Raw genomic sequence first — 20,663 nt, forward strand, 5'->3', positions numbered from 1 at the left:
ATAAAAAGAGATGTCAAGGTTTTATTGTTTTAATTAGTGATCAAAAGGTTCGGTAACGCACTCAATGCTTACATGTTGAATTGAAATACTTGACTGGTGTTTGCTCATTAACAGTAAAGAACATAAAAAAAGACAAAATAATCTCACAGATCAAATGAACGTCTCATATACATATTTGAGAATTAAGAACCACCTTAAAGATTTAAACATCAAAGTGATCGCCAACAAAACAAAAAACACAACCAATTTACATTAAGTCGAATAGTGTGTGTCATTCTTAATCCCGCACTTGAAATTTTTTTGTCGCTCTGAGATGTATGCTGCAACTGCTAAGCACACGAACGCAAGGCTGAGCAGAAGATTCAAACAAACTCTTCAAAGAGAGTCAACGGAATGTGCTAGTTCATTAATTCGCGGCCGTTTTTTGTTATCAAGCACTTGAGTCTGAAAAAACTTCTAAAACATAGGACATGGTACGATCCATTCAGAGCTGAATACGATATTTAACATGGTATCATTTAGTAAATATTTTAAGATATATTGTGTTGATTTATCCCTTTCTCTAGATGGAAAGATATGGAGGTTTTTCCGTCTTGTTTAAATATAATTTGTAAGGATATTATGCTATTAATCAGCTACATATTATATATACTTGAAACTTTTTACGAAATTGACCACACATGGCTTGAAGTGACATTAACGATATAATGAGATATAATTGGTTTTATGACTTTGAAGAAAAAATAAAATGTGCATACACTTGGCCGTTTCTAAGTATCTTTTTTTCCCATTTTGATTAATTGATTAATCATTTATGCATGTTTAAGATTAAAAGCTGCATGTAGATTTATTTCGTTAAGTTTTATGCATAGATTGCTAAGCAATTCAACATAGCTGTCTAGGTATTTCAATTTATTTTTGAACAAGTCACCAAAATAAGACCAGTCACTGGTATTATTGTTTAATAACTTTTTATTATTTATTTCCTGCAGTGAAGCAAAATTTATTATGATATATTAAAAAACTGTACATCACAGCTTTTTCAAAATATGTATTGTTTATTTTCAGTCTGATAAACAATAAAGTAAAATTGGCATGCCAGCCGCAGCCTTGGAGTGCTGACTTCGTGTTTCCACAACCCTAAGATATTTTATGCGGATCTGTAATATACCTCCATGTTTCAATTGATATAAAAAGTTAACGGGTTCCCCTTAAGTTTTTATTTGTTCTGACACTCCAGTTTGCTTCAAAGGGGTTTCTTTAAAGCTTTGCCTCAAAGTTTTGCTTCTGTGGCAGGGTGATTCATGCCCTTTTGTTTAAACATTATATAGTTTACAATGATTGTGAACAAAGTTATGATAACTTACACTAAGTAACACTCGTTGGCACGATGTTGTGCTCGATAGTATGGTCTTGTCCAGTTGGGTAAACTGGAGTGGCCAGAGAAACCCCACTAAATTTGTACGGCTTGGTGACCACTAACCAAACTCACATGCGCCAAAATAATCGAACCTGGGTCGCTTTGGTGAGAAAAGTGTGCGCCAACCACTGCGCACTCGCTTCTCACCAAGGTGACCCGGGTTCTTGCCTTTTGACCCCCTTAAGCACCCTCAAAACCCATTGCCGAATCAGTTTCAGCCACAACATTAAAATTTGAATCAGGCGATCTCATTGGCTGCGAGAGACATGTATGAGTAAAAGAAAGTTGGTATAATGTGTAGTCTGTAGACAAGTCATAAGTACGTTTACTATTGTACGGTAATAATATTATAAGTGAAGGAGATTAATATTTGCTTAAACCATCTGTTTGGTAAAGGAAATAATAACTACCAATGCATTACAATGCCATTGTAAAATAATGATTAAAAGTCAATGACTGCCAGGTTTATACCTATAACATGTACAAAAGATCAAAGTCACGTAATAACACTCAGCAAATATTATATTGTACCCTTTACTATTATTATTTTATGAAAAATAAACAGTTTTTGTATTAGAAATATCATTTCATTTACTGTCTGTAAAATATTTAAATCAGATGAAAGTACAGTCAATAAATTCAAAATTTATGCTGAGGCCTAAAAAAAATGCTTCTGGTTTGGGTTAGCTTACGAAATAGACCCGGACCCTTCAATTTGTATAGTCTTTTGGTTATAAAAAAGCTTTTGGTATATATATATATATATTTATTTGATTCTGTGTTTAAATATGTATTTTTAAAAGCTTCATACTGCAGAATACGCAGAATATAAGCCTTTCCCCTTGTTTTTGGAAGATGTGACCCTATTACCACATATTTTTTTGTTTTTCGCTTGATATTATAAATAAGCAGAAATGTAAAATAAGGTCAAATAAATACACTTTCTGTTTCTTGCATGATAAATATTTTAGCCTTATAAAAGTACATTCAATTTGAATAATTAATTACGCAGAGTTCAATATTTTCTGCTAAAAGTAAAAACTCAGCCATCCTTAGTGACTATAGAATGAGCAAATAATTTCATTTTTATCCAGGGGGCTATTAATTAAAAAGCATCAATAACGTGTCGATATTCAGGAAAAATTCTCTCATGCTCAGATGTCTAAAATGTATATATATGTGCCCTTTGTTTATATTATGAAGAGTGTAAATTTTTCCTATCAGTTATGGAATTATTGAGGAATTTTAGGATTACATTCAGTTACGTTGCATCAAAGAAAACATGATATTGTTTAGGGTTTATCATGTTGTATGACGTTTAGTGTTCTTGTGATGTACTTTACAGGGATGATAAAATTCCGGATTAATCCGGAATTCCGGATTTAAGGCCTCACGGATCGATTTTGAGATTAATGTAAATCCGTTGAGTTTTTTTCTAGGGGGTAGGGGTACAGGGAGCGATTCGAGCTCAGTTCGAACAATATACATTTTCTGGCATAGAGAAAGAAATAGTGTTGAGACGTTTGGCCTCCTTAAAAATCACAAGGGCTGATTCTGAATCAATTTTCATAGAATTTGATAGCCTGTTTGAGAGACTTGAACTGCTGTGGGACAATCTAGTTTGTGTGCTACTGGACTCATGTAACACCATGAGGGGAAAAAATCTGGCATGGGGACCAGAATACGTCAAAGTCCACCATGTCCACAACGGCTACGCTGCCAAAGCATTTAAGTCCCGTTTGGATATTACTTGTAATAATATATATAATAATTAATAACATTATATTCTCATCAAATGTGCAGAAAATGGACACTTTTACAATAAACATTTGCAAGCATGATAATTGATATGTTGTTCATTATTATAAATCAAACATCCCACAGTGTAGACTGTTCATACACAGGCATTTGATCATAGCCAGTTGAGTTTTATGGGAAGTGGACAACTGAACCAAAATGTCAGGTACATGTCTTATGCCTGTGACATCAGGTAAAAAAAGAGTAAATTTAACTTTGTTTAAAGACAACTGTGTTAAACTTCACTGCTAAGATTTCTGATAATTGTTCTGATTGTGGATGTCTCGTGTTGAACATAATTTTACCTACCAAACCGAAAGATGTACTCCTTGAACACTATTCTAAGGCAAAAGAGGGTATTAAAATCCCTGAAATACGGAAAGCTTCGGGGGCTTCGCCCCCCTTGTCCCCCCACAAGGGCTTTGCCCTGGACCCATCGGGGACCTTGAGCGGCCCCCTGAACCCCACGCAGACATTTTCAGGATTGGCAACTTGGCTCTGTTATCATCCCTGAATTGACAATTTTAGAGTAAAACCCCATTTTTGAGTGGTATTGATCAGTAAAATAATAAATAAGAAACAATCCTATATTTACTTTAACCCCTTTTCAATACTTTATTTTTGTGGTGATAATGATTTTGATTGTAATAAGTTTTGCATGTTTGAAGGTGATTATTGAGGCTTTTTATTTTGTGTTTTTCATATGCATTTCCAAGGTCACGAAAGGTCAACCAATTCATGCAAAATGAACACAATTTTTATCATACAGAAAATCAAGTACCAATGTATATGTAACTGAAGAACGTTCTGGACAGTCACATGACACTTTGCGTACATGTTACTACATCATTGGTTACCGGTACCTAATTCTCTTATACTTCATAAATACTGTGGGACAATTGACTGACAAAATCTTGTTTTAATGAATATGCATGAGGCAGGGGAGAGAACTCTTCTTCCAATGAATTATCATGCAACGAATAAATATTCTTGAATAACTTGTAGTATCCGTAGCCTCCATGGCCGCGTGGTCTACTCAGTCTGCTGTCAAAATATCATTGTTCTAAATAGGCGGAGCGTTTTCAATTCCAGCTTTAACCAGAATATTTTTTACAGGAAATTATCTGGTACTTTGTGGAACCAATATAACCTATTGCCTCATTAATTACTCATGATTACGAGATTTTCTTAGCCATATTGTCCACAGCACACAAGGAAGCATCTATGGCAGTAGTGTATGGGGGGGGGGGGGGGATATCTGACGATGTCATTATGTTACTAGTGACAATTCTCACCATGACCAAAACTCTGGCTTAAATAAACTGATGGGAATTTGTGTTCTAAAGTTGGCTGCGACATTTCAGTTCGCCTTATAGCCCTGGATCTTGCTGAATCGCGCGGTGAGATGGTGTTTTGAATTTGTCGTGTAAATTTTGGGTCTTTATGACCGACATTTTCTAGATAGCAAGTTTTTTTCTTATCTGTTTTGCTAGAAGTAACTGTTAGACAGAAGCTTTCTATAGTTTTAAATCCGAAACTATATCCTGCAATTCTGTTGATGGAGACTGTGAACAGTAAACACCTAGATTTACTAATTAATACTTGTCAGGATCTGTGTTTTTCTCGGCAAAATGTATTCATGACTATCCCAAATGCACTCGATTTAATGTATTACTGAACTGTTGCAAATGAACTTGAGTAAGCATTTCATTAGGTTTCACTTCAACCAGCAAAATAAATCATAGCTTTGAATTATGAGTGCAAAAACAATGAATGAAACACTTGAAAGAAAACACTTGAAAGAGTATAAACTGACTGTTTGAAGCCACCGTTGAGACAGCACAAATTAAGTGTCTGTTTGGTGCTTAATTGCATTGTGATCATGCTTTGTTTAACTGGTTGACAATACCAGGGATGTGATTTGTCCATGGATTTTTGCAGATCAAATGGTTTCAGGGATAAAAAAAGGTTAATTTTTGTTTTTACTTTAATTGTTGTTAGGATTAACACTCCAGTTTGCCTCAAATTTGTAGTCAGAATAGGCCCCAAATGGGTTTTTTCAAAAGCCAGTTTTGCTTCTGCGGCACCCACTTCAGCCTCCATTTAGGGCCTTAAGTGCGCCCAAACCCATTGCCAAAATGGTTTCAGTTATTGATGGGTTGATAAATCAGACCGTCAGTAAATTGTTGATGATATCCGCATAGTTAGTTATTGACGAAAAATGGATTTTTTTTTGTCAAATGAATTGTGTAAGAATGACTTCCCCTTAATTTAAAATAACTTTTGTTAGGTGATATCTGATTGGACAACTGTAATCTTCACAAATCTTGTTTGGTCCACTGTAGAAAATGAGGAAGGTTAAATGTGTTAATTAACATGCTGTAAGAGGCCCTGAAAGAAGACACAACATATCTTTATACATTGAGGAAGGTTCAATGTGTTCATGCTATAAGAGGCCCTGATAGAGGACACAAGTTTTCATTATGTGCAAAAGGTTAAATGTGTCCTTGCAAAAAAGGCCCTTGTAGAGGATACAAGATTTGTTTATTCAGGAATGTTAAGTGTGTTTATGCTATAAGAGGCCCTGCTAGAGGACACAACATTACGTTATACGAGGAAGGTTCAAAGTCACCTTCAAAATAAACAAAATCATATTCACATTAAACAAGTACAGCTTAAACACTTGCTCCTATTTTGTAAGGAAAGAGGCCCTGATAGAGGACACAGTTATACTTTATGCGAGGTAGGTTCAATGTGTTTATGCTATAAGAGACCCTGATAGAGGACACACAATTACTTTATGGGAGGAAGATTTAATGTGTTTATGCTATATGAGGCCCTGATAGAGGACACACAATTACTTTATGGGAGGAAGATTTAATGTGTTTATGCTATAAGAGGCCCTGATAGAGGACACACAATTACTTTATGGGAGGAAGATTTAATGTGTTTATGCTATATGAGGCCCTGATAGAGGACACAATATTACTATATGCAAGGTAGATTCAATTTGTTTATGTTAAAAGAGGCCCTGAAAGAGGACACACCATTACTTTATGCGAGGAAGATTCAATGTGTTATGCTATCAGAGGCTGGAACATTTGTTTTGGAATAGAAAGTGAATTAATAAATGTGTTCTCAACTCAATTGGTTGCAAACATTGTGTCATGATTGAGCATTATATTTTATTGCATACGTCCCATTATAGGACTTCAAATCCATCTCCATCTGTTCCAAAATGTATAAATTACTCTTCAGTTATCTCATTGAGTTGCATATTGGAATGTTAAGGGCAAAAGGCTTAGGTTATTATTCACTTTATGTGCCCAATTTTGTAGGTCATAAAACTGATAGAAGACTACAAAATAACAGAAATTGTATGTAACCATCCTTAGCTAATATTCACGAGTCTCCTCTATTTGCATTTGTAAGCTTTTCTAATTTTGAAGCATTGAACGGTCACTTTTTAATAAAGAACAGATCTCAATTGTTTATATAGAAGACTGCCGTAAAACTCATTTATTTTAAAGCATAAGTAACTATAAAACGTCAATTTTCGAATTTTAATTTGAAAAACTCAAAGTGATCTGCTATTGTCTGAAGTCTTATTTATAATGTACTGGTTTAACGCGAAAATTGGTTCTTTCGGAAACAAAAAAAAAAAGTGGACAAATCTGTGAGAGTTACAACTTTAAACTAATTGATGAACATGTTTCACTTCATTAATACAAACAATTATGTAAAGTTTAAATTTGTTCTTTTTTATCTGAAAATATTATTCAGTAATGATTTATAGCTTGTATATATATCATTGACATATTTCAATTTTATAGACTTAATCATAATGCATTTTAAATATTCTTGCACAACTTAGTTAAAGGCAGAATCCAGTTTAAATATTTATTAATAAGATGTAAGTAAACATCGTGGAAATAGCGCTGCCAAGTTTATTTTGTTTGACTTCTCTATTGGATCAAGTGGTGACGATTAGTTATCAATAGATTAAACATTGACTAGCGGGATAATCATGTGTTGGATTATTGAAAAAATTTCGCTGAGTACAGATAAGCATTTTATAGAAATGGAAACCGTGCAGATTGGGCGAATTGGTTGTTGAAATTGGAGTTGAAAAGGAATCCGGATCTTTCGTAGTTTATAGATATATATATATATACGAGCATTTGGATTTTAAATGGCTTCTTTAAAGGCATGGTTAGTTGGATCATTTCAGGATTAGAAGTAATGGCAGTTAAATTATCAAAATGTTCGATTTCTACTCTGATCATAGCTAGACTAAGTGATATAGTGCTAATGAAAAAGTGATTTATTGAATATAGAATATCGTGTGTTCTGTAAATATTTGCTTTAAGCTAGTGCTTACGATATTTGTGGCTATGTTTGGATTTTGATAGCTGAGTTTGAATAAAAAAAAGAAGTTATTTTCGAAGTTTTTCGGAGTTTAAATAAAAATTATGTGATCTTTATGAACTATAAATGTAAGAGTTTTCGGAGAAATTCAAACATCAGAAAGGATAATTCAAACAAGAAAATGTCTGTTTCGTTTTCTGAAGGTATGTTTTTAAAAATTTATTTTTGTCCACTTTAAGTTAGGGAAGAAATACGTTAGAGCATTTTAACGTATTCTTGTAAATATTTGAAGCTATAAGACGCTTAATGTTATATTTATAACTAGATTACAATTAAAACATGTGAAATAAATGCAAAATTTGGAAATACAGTTTAAAATAATTAAAAAACGCTTTTCTAATGTTTTGAAAGTTTCTTAATCAAAAAAGCTGTTTTAAAATATTTTTTTGGAAGATGCATGATTATAATTGAAAATGAAATCGTGTCAAAACAAGACAACGTTTTATTGCGATATGGGTTTCAACTGCCCCTGAGACGGAATAATATAAGTGAACATATTTAAAATACAGTTAATGTGCGTGTGCTCAAAACATATAACAGTGTCAATATTTGCTTGATTTTTCACTAAACACGAATTTCCATTTCTACTGAAAGGAAATGTTCGAACTTTCTCCATAATGTAAAGAGGAGTCGTTAAGGTCATGCAAGATTCAGAAATATTTATCTAGCATTGATGAGGAATGAAAATTTTCTGAATACCCATAAGAATCTTTTAAAGAAAAGTTTTTATGCAGTGAGTACATAATAGCGGACTTTAATGCTGCCCGTAAGACCTTTTATTGAAAATCAAGTGTACAGTTTTTGTACCCAAATTCTTTGCCGAAATTCACCATATATTGTTCGTTGATTACATAAATTGTGCTTCCATTCACACTTGTTTAAATATTAAGAGTTTTTCAACTCAAATATAAGAGCGATGCTTTCATCTTAAAATGAATAGTATAGTACATTTCAATATTTGTGAAAAGATCGCTTGAAGATGACATTGTCTGCCCTTTATACCCCTGATGAATGTATTTCTAATCATAACTCTCCTTAGCATATTCATTTTATTTATACCAATTGAACTAATATTAAGTATTATGTCACTTGAGGGTATGAAAAAGGATTCTTCAATAATTTTCGAGTGTTTTCTAGACAAGTTCGTCTTCAATAATTTTTAAGTGGTTTTTAGGCAAAGTTCAGTACCTGTAATTTTCAAACCTTTAAATAGCACTCAATAAAACCACTGAATTGAACTTTCTGTTTCAAGGCCTTTTCAGAGAACTTTTAATGAAACAAAATTAAAAAAAGTAATGCCATTCTTTAGTAAGTACATTGCTAGTATAACGAATTATAATATTTGTTATAATATATGCACTACTGTAATTTTATAATATTATTACTTTTTCTTGTAATGCCAGTATAGTCATTATGAATCCTAAAAAATGCTTACACTAAGTTGTCTGTTTTTCAAAGGAAATTAAAAGTCAAATTAAATCTTGTCATTATTTTTTATAAACTAAATTGTCATTGGTATATATATTATAGCTATTGTCATGGTGCAAAAAATGTAATGATTTTTTTTTCATCACTGTTTACCATTTCAAGATATTAAAATGATGAAACTTGGTACACATGTTCACAATAGCTATTAATGTGCTTGTGTGTGTGTGTCCTGTCCCATGGTGCATCTCTGGCTAAAATACTTGTTACAAGAGTTATGTCCCTTGATCAACAGCATTAATACTGAACATTATGCTTGAGAAGCTAAGACTTGTTGTGAACTATGTAATAGTAAGATGACATGAAGTAACCTTTTTATGATTAAGAATTGACAGGTGAGCATAGCGTAGTGAAATGTTACTTCAGGTCATATCATTGTCTTAGAATACAACCTCATTGGTTGACTCACTGTCTGTGCAAAATCTGAAGCAGAGAGTGTGTATAGGATGAGTTGCAGTAGGTGGACGTTTAAAGGCCTACAAAAGATGAAATTATTAATGATTCAACCTAGTACTGCATTTTCACTGGCTGAAAATGTAGGTTGTATCTGAAAATTCTTCTTTATTTATTCAGAATATTCTTCAGTATATTTATTATTATAATTTGTATCATAATGTACTCCTTTATTTCAGATGGTCTTGCTAAAATCAAGGAAACCATTCGCAAGCAGCAAAGCAAGTCTTCAGCTAAAGGTAAATTTATATATAGGATTGATAGTTTAAACTGTACAAGAAGAATTAAAAAGAAGTGCCAGGTGAATGCTTTTAAAATAGCGGGAATGGGCCTTCCCTGGGGTGCGGGGGCATTTGGCAGGTATTTTATCAGCGGTAAGCTCCCGCAGGACGGGGATTTTACACCTGCTTGGGCCACCCTTAAAAATATATCTGTTTGCTATTGCCGACCTAGGGTTGCAAGGAGTGGGTCGGTAGGTAGGCTTTTTTTTTTTTTTTTTACTTTGACATATAAAGTTTGATACTTATAAAACAAAGAAATATCGTAAATTAATAACAACAACCTTTATTTTGACTAGAATTTTAAACTTTCAACATAAAATAATCATCTTTGACTAGACTTTATAACATAATCTTGTGACTAGTAATCTAAAACTTTCAACACAAAATAAACATCTTTGACTAGACTTTATAACATAATCTTGTGACTAGTAATCTAAAACTTTCAACACAAAATAAACATCTTTGACTAGACTTTATAACATAATCTTGTGACTAGTAATCTAAAACTTTCAACACAAAATAGACATCTTTGACTAGACTTTATAACATTATCTTGTGACTAGTAATCTAAAACTTTCAACACAAAATAAACATCTTTGACTAGACTTTATAACATAATCTTGTGACTAGTAATCTAAAACTTTCAACACAAAATAAACATCTGAGACTAGACTTTATAACATAATCTTGTGACTAGTAATCTAAAACTTTCAACATAAAATAAACATCTTTGACTAGACTTTATAACATAATCTTGTGACTAGTAATCTAAAACTTTCAACATAAAATAAACATCTGAGACTAGACTTAATAACATAATCTTGTGACTAGTAATCTAAAACTTTCAACACAAAATAAACATCTGAGACTAGACTTTATAACATAATCTTGTGACTAGTAATCTAAAACTTTCAACATAAAATAAACATCTGAGACTAGACTTTATAACATAATCTTGTGACTAGTAATCTAAAACTTTCAACACAAAATAAACATCTGAGACTAGACTTTTATAACATAATCTTGTGACTTAGTAGTAGGAACATATATTTGTAACTAGGAACATGTATTTGTAACTGTTTGTACTGAGTTGTTAGGATAGCTCCCTATCAATGTCACATGACAGTATCAAACTTTAATAGTACTCGCAAACATTTGTTAAATGTTTCAATTTGCACATTATTTTGTCACTATAAGCTCTCTATTTGATTGGCATCCTTTTTAACGGTTCTTTTCCATCATTTCTGCAGGCATTACAGATTGGAAGAACAACACGAAATTTGGTTAGTAAGTCTGCATCTCTTTCAGAATTATCGGCAGCACAATGACAGCATATGTCTTTCTTTGTTGTACTAGAAGAGGCATAGTATGCGAACTCTATTGGACTGACGCAGGATAGCTGCAGGCGTACAAACACTGTACCATGAAGTGCATCGCCTGAAAAACAACATTGTCAGACATATTAAACATTTTAAGCTTTTATAAATATGAAATATGCATATTTAAAAGCAAAACCTGCCTAAAAGTGCCTTTAACAAGTTAGCCTTATGTGTCTTTATTTAGTTCAATGATTTATTTAGATGTTTAATACATATTACAATTTTAATACATATATACATATATGAAATTGTTCTTTTCTTAAATATTGTATTCCACACTTATTAATATGAAAGAAATATTGTCGCATAAAACCAAGTATCACCTTTTTGGGAAGTCCTCGTCAGCACCAGTAAACCTATTTTGTAGTTTTCCAAGGGACCCATCCACATACCACAGGGCATTAACGACAACCATTACGTGTTTGGTAACATCTTGGTCTGACATGATGTTTGGAAAGAAGGCCTTCTTCACCCTCATCTCGGTCACCAAATCATTGTACCACGGTCCTTTGCTGAAAATATTTATTTCATAAAATCATTAAAAAACTGATTTAAAAAGTGAATTTATAGCTTAATCATAAACTTAATTGTCAGAGCTGAGAAAATAAATTTCTAATTTATACCTCCCTTTAACATGTAATGTAACATGAAATATAAATTTGGTAAATAAATATCTTTACAAATAATGATTTTTGGAACATACAATATTGATATATCTTCATTTGAGCATTATAATTATGATATTAAACCATAAAAAATTGAGTTTAATACAGATCTTTAACTATCATGTTTATATAGATTCAAATGAATTTACTATCAGGTTTAATTTTAGGCATTCCAATTTCACAAACCTGTAAATCTTGGGCCTTGTGCCCTCATTTTTGGAGATTTCTCAATTTTTCTAGGCACTTCCATCATTAAACTGAATGCATTTGTGGAACTGGAAGTCTTTGTATCTTCCGGTGAAATTTCTGGTGGATGTTCTTTGGTGATGCAGAAGTTAACATATTTTAAAGTTTTGTCAAACTTATGCAACACACTGATTTCTTCATCGCAATCTGGGTGAAAAAGCTCAGCCCCGGCTAATGATTTGGCAACTGACAATTCAATCATATAAGTTTTTTCAACATGTATAATAGTTTCGCTTAATAAATCTGCTAGCAGATCGTTCCAAGAATCAGAACAGTTAAATGAATAGATTCTATTCTTCAATATGTTTCTTTTCTCTGGTTGGTTTACATAATTTACACTTATATTGCAGCAGAATGTTATTTCTCCCGAAGACTCATGCTTCCATTTTCCGACAGCCCTGGATGCCGCCATGTTTGAGGTTGCTATGCATGTGGTGAAGTAGACGCTTGCATTCAGTCATTATATACATATGCAATCGTCTAGACGATACGGATCGATAAATAACGAAAAGACCGCTAATTTGTGAAAAGACTGTTTTAAGCAAAAATAAAAAATAAATCGATTTTTTTTTAGCAAAAAAAACTTTTGAGTCGGGGCATTTTCGGCGGGTCGGCCGGCAATAGCAAACAGATAATTTTTTAAGAGTGGCCTTGGCTGGACCGAAAGTCAAAGTCCCTGCTATTCCCCGGACCTGGGGGGTGGCGTGGTTACTATTGACTGGTGCATTACACTGTGTCATTCTCATTAGCACGGTGTTGCGCCTGAGAGTATGGTCATGTGTTGTGGAGGAAAACGGAGAACCCGGAGAAAAACCCACTTGTCCAATTTGGTGATCACTCACCAAACTCACAGGCGCCCAGGCCAGGAATCGAACCGGGCTCCCCTGTTAATAAATCTTCAAGAAATATTTTTTCTATTTAAAAACTAAAATAAACTTGCAAATTAAATAATAGGTTTTAGATCGAAATATTGATGGCGTATAATAGAACAAATATGTCGAACAGAACTAATTAGTTTTTTTGTCAAAATGAGTTGTATTATTTTGAAAACAAATCTGAGTGCTTTTTTATTTCAAAACAGGTCAGCTATTGTATATATAGCCTTGTAACTTAATTGTTTATAGAAAATATTTGAACTATTGTATATAAGTATTGACATTCTTCAATAAAATTCAATTTGTGCCATAATTAATAATGTCAAACAAAATTAAGGTTGAAGCAAATGTGATAAAGCAATATGTATTGTACTTTCAAATGAATTGTTAACTTTATATAACTTGATAGTATCTGGAATTTTTATTATGGTCTGTAGGATTTAAACAATCATTAAGCAAATAGAAATTAATCTAATGATCTTGAAGTCCAAAACGTTAAGCTGGTCCTTAATGGGTAACAATAAATGTATTTTAGTGTTCATGCTTAAAAAGTGCTTCCACTTGCAACGGGATCACCAGACAGATTCACTTTTAATCATTTAGAATAACTCTGATAACCAAAAAATCCCAGATGCAGATTACATTTTGCTCCAGATTTCCATTTGAATTGAAAACCAAAACAACTGGCAATTTTCTGTTTTGTCATAAATTTATTATGGTTATTAAAAGCTTGTACTTGCAGCTGCCTATAATAGAGACATTCGATACTCATTTCTTGCTGAACACTAAGAAAGTGGAATTGTTTATTTATCTTTAAAAAAAATTGCCTTTCAATTTAATCATTTTATTTACCAAATATAAACAATAATTATTGCATAATGAATGAACATTTTTCTTGTATTCCAACAAATCTTTATCCATTACAAAAGTTATGTTCATCATTTTATTACTTGTAAATTATTACTTTCGTGTTTACCAATATTTCTTTGTGTATTTGAATCAGTAAGAAAATAGTGCAAATTCCGACATAAATGGCTTTCGTTTTAACATTAGTCATTATTGTAATGATTTTTAGATTATAATACGTTGTCAGTATTGTGAACGTTTTTGGCGTGGTACCAAAGCCATTTGTATTTATGCTCATTTTGAAGCATGACATAGTAAAGAATTCAAACAATAATTATTCAGGTCAATTGCTTAACGCGAGTCCCTGATAAATCAAGGAAGAAATATCTCTTTTTTACGAATGGTAGTGCAGAAACACTAAATGCATTGAAAACTCTTATGTTTATTTAATTTGGCAAATATTAAATTTAAGTACGAATAAGTGCTCTAGCTAGCTTCTAGCTGCCTTCTTTATGAATATATGTAAAAACAAATCCACATGACCGCTTAAATTGACCCAAAGTCAATTTTTTCAGTAAAGCAAATTTTAGTTTTAATGGGGAGTTATTCTTTTGTTGGCCAATATTAAAGTTAGAAATGTATAGGTGCTCTTATTGTTTTCTTTATGTATATAATTATGTTAAACAAATCCACTTGACCGATGTCAATGTTTACCAATGTCTCTTAGACATGATGCTAATTTAGAAGGCATTTTGTTCATACTTAGAGGGTCTTCAATGGTTTAAATCTAGTGTTTATTTTTAGAAATATTTTTCATTTTTTTTACTTACCCACGTTAAAACATACCCTTATTTTTTCGTGTTTTTTTTAGGCACATTGACCTCTTTAACATTTATCAAATGTAGCAATTGAGTGCCATTCATGAATTTGTAGATAGGTTTGTTCAATAAGAGTTTTGGCAACAAGTTGACAATAGTTTGAATCACATTAGTATTTTCCTTTGTATTCTAATATAAATGTTATGATTTTTCAGACCACAACAATGAAGACATAGATGATTCCCCTGGGTCATTGGGCGCCAACCCAAGGCCCCTGCACGACCCCTGCGAACCCATTATGCCTCGTTCACAGGAATTAATCGAAGGAGCTGAGAAAACTGCCAAGGTGCGGAAAGTCGCAGCAGGTCCAGCTGCTCCCTCGTATAAAGGTACTATTTCGCGAATTGGTTTTGAATGCATGTGATCCTTGTTGAATCCATTTACTGTACATTTTGTACTAAATGTACTAAAGCAGTTATTGAAATGAGACTGTTGAATGAACTAGTCCAAAATTTCCAGAAATGTTGGCAAAACTTTTTTGTTTTGTCCTGCTATATAAAATGCAGAATTTGTGCAAGCCAGGAAAGAACTTAACAAGTATAGAGCTTGCAGGCTTGTGCTAACCTGTATAACTGCTAAAATGAAAATCTAATTTTCACTTTTTTTGTTTGCCTTACAAGGACATATGCGGTAACATATGAACTGCAACATGAACCTTCCTTTGTATATTTCATTGTTGAAATGATCATTTTTTTGCATCATGTGTAGCTGAAGTGCTGGCTTCAATTGTAATAGCCTTCTCATGCTAGCATGCTAGCTTCTATGGTGTTAGCTTTAATGCTTAACCTTTTATGATGTCAACTTTTTTCATGTTAGCTTCTTTGGTGTCAGCTTCTCTCATGCTAGCTTCTATGACACTGGCTTCTTTAATGATGTTAGCTTCTTTCATGTTATCCTCAATAGTGCTAGCTTTTCTAATGCTAGTTTCTTTCATGCTAGCGTTTGATGCTAGCTTTTTCATGCTAGCTAATATGATGCTAGCTCTTCTCAGGCTAGTTCATATGAGATAAGCTTTTCACATGCAAGCTTCTCTCATGCTAGCTTCTATGCAATGGTATATACAGCCCATGATAAATCGAACAAATCCAGACAATATCTATGACTAATGCTATGCCTATGATATTGCAGGCTTCAGTGAAACAGAGGTCAAATACCGTATTGTGGAGTCGAAGCCAGGCCGGGGTCCGGATAGTGGGAAGAAGGATAAGAAACGACAAGTCAGCCTCAAAGTCCAGGATAAACGCATAGACCCTATCGGCAGTAAGGGTTTTTGTTTAACGTGTATTTGATCATCTTAATTAAAAAAAGTAATAGCAAATAATGATATGATATTAAATCAGCCTCAAGGTCTGGGATAAATGCATTGAATCTTTAGACAGCAATGATGTTCATTGTAATTAATTTGAACAATTGCCATCAATTTCACATTCGTGACACTGACAAATGATGTCAACAAGTCGCTATAGCAGTGTAGGACAAATACATCAAGCCTCTATGAGGAACAGCTTAAGGTGTCCAATACACAAACACATGCATTTTGGATACCTGGTGACCGCTATAATTTTGGTATGATTTGAAAGGGTTTTATTTACATATAAAGAAAATGTAAAAATAAGACAAAAATATTAAGTCAAACAAACTTTTTTGGCCTTGAAAGATTGTGAAATTGCTCATTACACGTCCAATTTTGGAATAAAGAGCAAAAATACAAATTACAATACCTTATTGTTTAATGTTGTTTTGGTCGTTTATTTTTCATATTATCAATACAAAACGATCTAAATCCGATTATTTCTTCTGATACCCTTGTCAGTCATCTGAATCTCTTTATTCCAGCTTGGTTAACAGTTGAGGAAGGGGAAGGAAAAAGTAAGAAGGTGACGAGAGTTATTGCCCCTTCACGTAAGCCACAAAAACAGCACCAGCAGCAGCAGCAACAACAGCAGCCAAAGAACAAAGGTTTGGCCATGAAATAAAAATGAATATTTAATGATCTATATAAAATAATATAAAAATACATCAAATAAAAAATAAAAATACATCAAATAAAAAATAGTGATTTATTGAAAATTTGAATTTGAAATTCTGCAGCATTGTATATATATAGATGACTTGCAATGCTAAATAAATTAGCACCACATTTTCATTACTGCTCTCTACCCACATCACAGTATTATCTCCAGAGTTATGCCCTTGTATTTTCTAAAATTTACGTTCCCAAAAATGGGCGCTCCCAACAGGGAACATATTTCAATTGCAGAATTCTCGTTTTGACTGCGGTCTTGTCCCTGTAGTTTCCTCTGTTTATGTAATATGTATGCTCTACTTCCAGAAATCATCACAACGTCTTCATGGCGAGCAGGTCAGGAACTCGTGTTGCGGGAGCTCGGCCCGGCAAAGAAATCTTCCAGCGGGAAATCAAAACATAGGGACACAGGTGTGTTGGGAAATATATATAGATGGTGGGGGTGGATCGGCTTATATTGTCAATGTATCTTAGGTTAAAACCCTTAACCTTTTCTTATTTCTATGGGCAATTATCACAAATCCCATTGCTTTCCAAGTCACTGTATTTTAAATAAGTTGGTAAAGTAGATATAAGATCAAAACTTGATCACTTGAATCAGAGCTAGCAATTAGGGTCCAATTTGGCATAAATATGCATTAATTGCGCTGAGCTTTTAAATGCGTCATATTGGTACAAATTGTTAAAAATGTGTACCATTACTAAGACAATTATACCCAAAAAGGTTTGTAGCAACATTGTCTTACAAATAAATTAATAGAAATACAATCTGTAGCATTTGAATAAACTTGTTTGTAGTTTTAAATGGCAGGTTTATATGTTTTTAGTTTAAATGGCGTTTAATGATTTCTCATCAAATTTATATGAAATCTGATACAATTTTGCAAATTCCATACAATTCTTTATACGATGTGATATTTTCTCATATGACATAAGGTAAAATTCTTTCCAAACCACCACCCTTTTATTTAGTGGATTATTAAATCTTTTTTTTCAGATTTATTCCTATTTTTACGACACGTCTAAATTTCATTACAATGCAGCATACAGATTGTATTGAAGAACATTTTGCTCGTCAGAATAGGAATTGGACTTTTAAGATTTTATTTTCATGCAGCGTCATGGCTTGATACCAAAATCTTGTTTGTAATATTGATTTCGCCCCCTCATTAATTTAATGAAAATTATAAAGAGTTGGAAATATCAATAAGATTATATGATCATATGGTTAATAATTATGTAAATGAATAGATGATCAGAAATTATCTGATTTTATAATTATGTGAAAAGAAATCATGATCATAAATACATTAAATGAAAACAATTTTAAACTATTTTAAATGTGAACATGACTGTGAATTTCCATTGAAATCTTAAAAAAAAGTTAAGTACAGGAGAGAAAAAAAATGTCAAAAATATTTTTGACCTTCAATTTTGTTTTTTATTAATCATTGCTGTAGAGCAAAACACTTATGTTTAAGCCAATGTACTAGCTGTATTTACCTTCTAAATAATGATTGAAGATTAAAGATCCCATACATATTTAAGAGCAAAATATACAAAAGCAATATTTGAGATGATAAGCATTATTTGATGGTCTATTTTTCGGATCATTATGCTGCTTTAATATTAGAGAAAAACAAACATCTGATGGTGTTTGATTATGCAGTATTAATAACAGTCATGACTTCAAATACTCGACGAAATGGAAATATCCCCATATTACTGACAGAAACTAATTTTGACTTTTATTGGTTTTGAAATTTAATACCTCTTCAGGGGTAAATCTGATAACCAAATTTTCTTTGATATTTCGACAATTTCAACTTCATTTTAAATGGCAGTTTTTTGTACAGAATGGCCTTGAAGTGTGTTTACAAACAATTATATTTTTATTATGATGACCTTGACCTTTTAGAGTGAACCTAGTTTCAAGGTCAAACTCTTACTGATAAGTAGATTTGTTTTTTTCATCTATTTGCAATAGCTATCCTGGGGATATCAGATTTACCATTAAAAAGCATGAGTTTGTATAAAAAAACATGACAGGCCTTCTTACAATTGTGGTTTAATACCAGATTTCCTTGAGTCTACACAATTAATGGAATCGAATAGGTCTATGGAGGATATTCATATTTGAGCTGTTGATAGAAATCTAGTCACTGTTTCAGAAAAGTAATGTCAAGGCCTAATTCAATAATAATAGGGTCAGTCAAGCTGAGATTATTGAAATATTTTGATTGTAATAAAAAAAAAATGTCTGCACAAAGTTTTGAAATTAACACATCTTGTCACATTTTAAGTGGACTTGAATTAGATTTAATCCTACTGGCATCCCACATTATAGGAAGAAAATAAACGTATTGGTCTAGAAATGTTATCAATCGTCGAATTAATTTCATTCAAAAAATGAATGCCATTGTATTTAAAAAAAAAAAAAAAATGAGACTTAAAGATTGAAAAGTCAGAGGTGCAGAATTTATGCAATCATTTTCTGTCAAAGTTACTGCATAAGTTAAATATTGTTTATTTACATATTGGTAAACAAATATTTAAACTCCATTTAGGCCTTATTATAAGTGGGCGGTGGGGTGTATATTTATAGGAAATGTCATTAAATTTTATGAAATTTCGTATGCAGGATGAGTAAAAGTTTTATAACGGGATATCTTTACTTCAAAGCATCGTAAATGACACGCACAAGTCAAGTGGGGCGAAAATTCAGCCCTAATTTGTTTACGGAGGGCTTTCATGAATGCATAAGTAACGGGTTGTCACAGTGTGAAACATATGATTAAAGATGCAATTTTTTGTAATATCTTTTTTTTATACGCCTGTTTGGACCATTATTTACTCTAACATATCCTGTGACACCAAAAAATGTTCATAATAAAATAAATCAGCTATTTGACATTTTTTCACCTTCATTATTGTCATTACATCATGCAGTTTGTTTATGTGTAATATTACAGTGTGTTTGTCCCACTGATAACTTACGTCATAAATGCTATATTGGAAGGCAACATTTTGCTTTGAATGTCAAGACTTTAACCCAAGAAAACTTTACTCTTTCTTCACCATTTTAAATGAAACCTGCACCATTTTAAATAAAACCTAGCGCAGTCTACACCACTTACGGAGCCCCGCCTTCGGTCAGAGTCCCATTTAGAGCTTAGTTTTTGGAAACAGGTTTGTCATATTGAGGAAACTAATCACCTAATAAAATGGCAGGGCTCTTTTAGCGGCAATATGAGTCTGCCCTATGTTTCATTTAAAATGGTGGAGAAAGGTGTTTAAAGTCTTCAGTTGAAGCAAAATGTTGCCTTCCGATGTAGCATTTTTGACGTAATTTATCACTTGTTAATATACACACAATATATTTCAAATTCATGCTTTACTTAAAAATCCATCTTCAAGTGAAACCAGCATAATATAATAATCTTTTGCAAAATTAATATAAACCTAATGGGTGTTTGGCCTTTGGGGGTTGTTTTCTCGCTGAGACCTTGATGTTTAAGAACTAATTGGTCAAGAGAACCTTAAATGATTTAATTGTCAATATTTTGAGTGAAATACAATCATTTAATTTTTGCAGTTATACCTTAGTTGTGACTGTAAAATCTTCAAAGGCTCTTTTCAAAATATTTACCACAATAATTGATTGAAGAAACCAAATATTGAACTATTTTAAAATGTTCTTTGACATTTTCAAATAAAAAAAATAAATAAAGCTGATGATATTTAATATATATGCTAATCGTGAATGAACAAAACTGAATTTGAAAAACATAAAATTAACTAAAAAATTAATATCACATCTACAGATAATTGAAAATATGCTGATTTTGTGAATATTAATGTGTATTTGAAAATCACACTTAACA

The 20,663-nt window shown here is 32.4% G+C and overlaps 1 protein-coding gene across 4 annotated transcripts in view; it reads left to right on the forward strand.

The window, feature by feature from the left end:
• The window catches only part of LOC128223955 (centrosome-associated protein 350-like), a 99,058-nt gene that overhangs the window by 39,331 nt on the left and 39,064 nt on the right, over nucleotides 1–20,663 (forward strand). For 2 of the 4 annotated variants that reach the window (XM_052933475.1, XM_052933477.1), the window contains exons 6-10: nucleotides 9,763–9,822; nucleotides 14,909–15,082; nucleotides 15,882–16,013; nucleotides 16,590–16,712; nucleotides 17,086–17,190. In XM_052933475.1, coding sequence (XP_052789435.1) covers nucleotides 9,763–9,822; nucleotides 14,909–15,082; nucleotides 15,882–16,013; nucleotides 16,590–16,712; nucleotides 17,086–17,190 — 594 coding nt within the window. Of the gene's footprint in view, nucleotides 1–5,142; nucleotides 5,186–7,466; nucleotides 7,789–9,762; nucleotides 9,823–14,908; nucleotides 15,083–15,881; nucleotides 16,014–16,589; nucleotides 16,713–17,085; nucleotides 17,191–20,663 lie in introns of those variants that run through there. The other 2 variants (XM_052933479.1, XM_052933478.1) reach the window with 2 other exon arrangements.

Source organism: Mya arenaria, chromosome 17, assembly GCF_026914265.1.
Source record: "Mya arenaria isolate MELC-2E11 chromosome 17, ASM2691426v1".
NCBI classification, from domain to species: Eukaryota; Metazoa; Mollusca; class Bivalvia; order Myida; family Myidae; genus Mya; species Mya arenaria.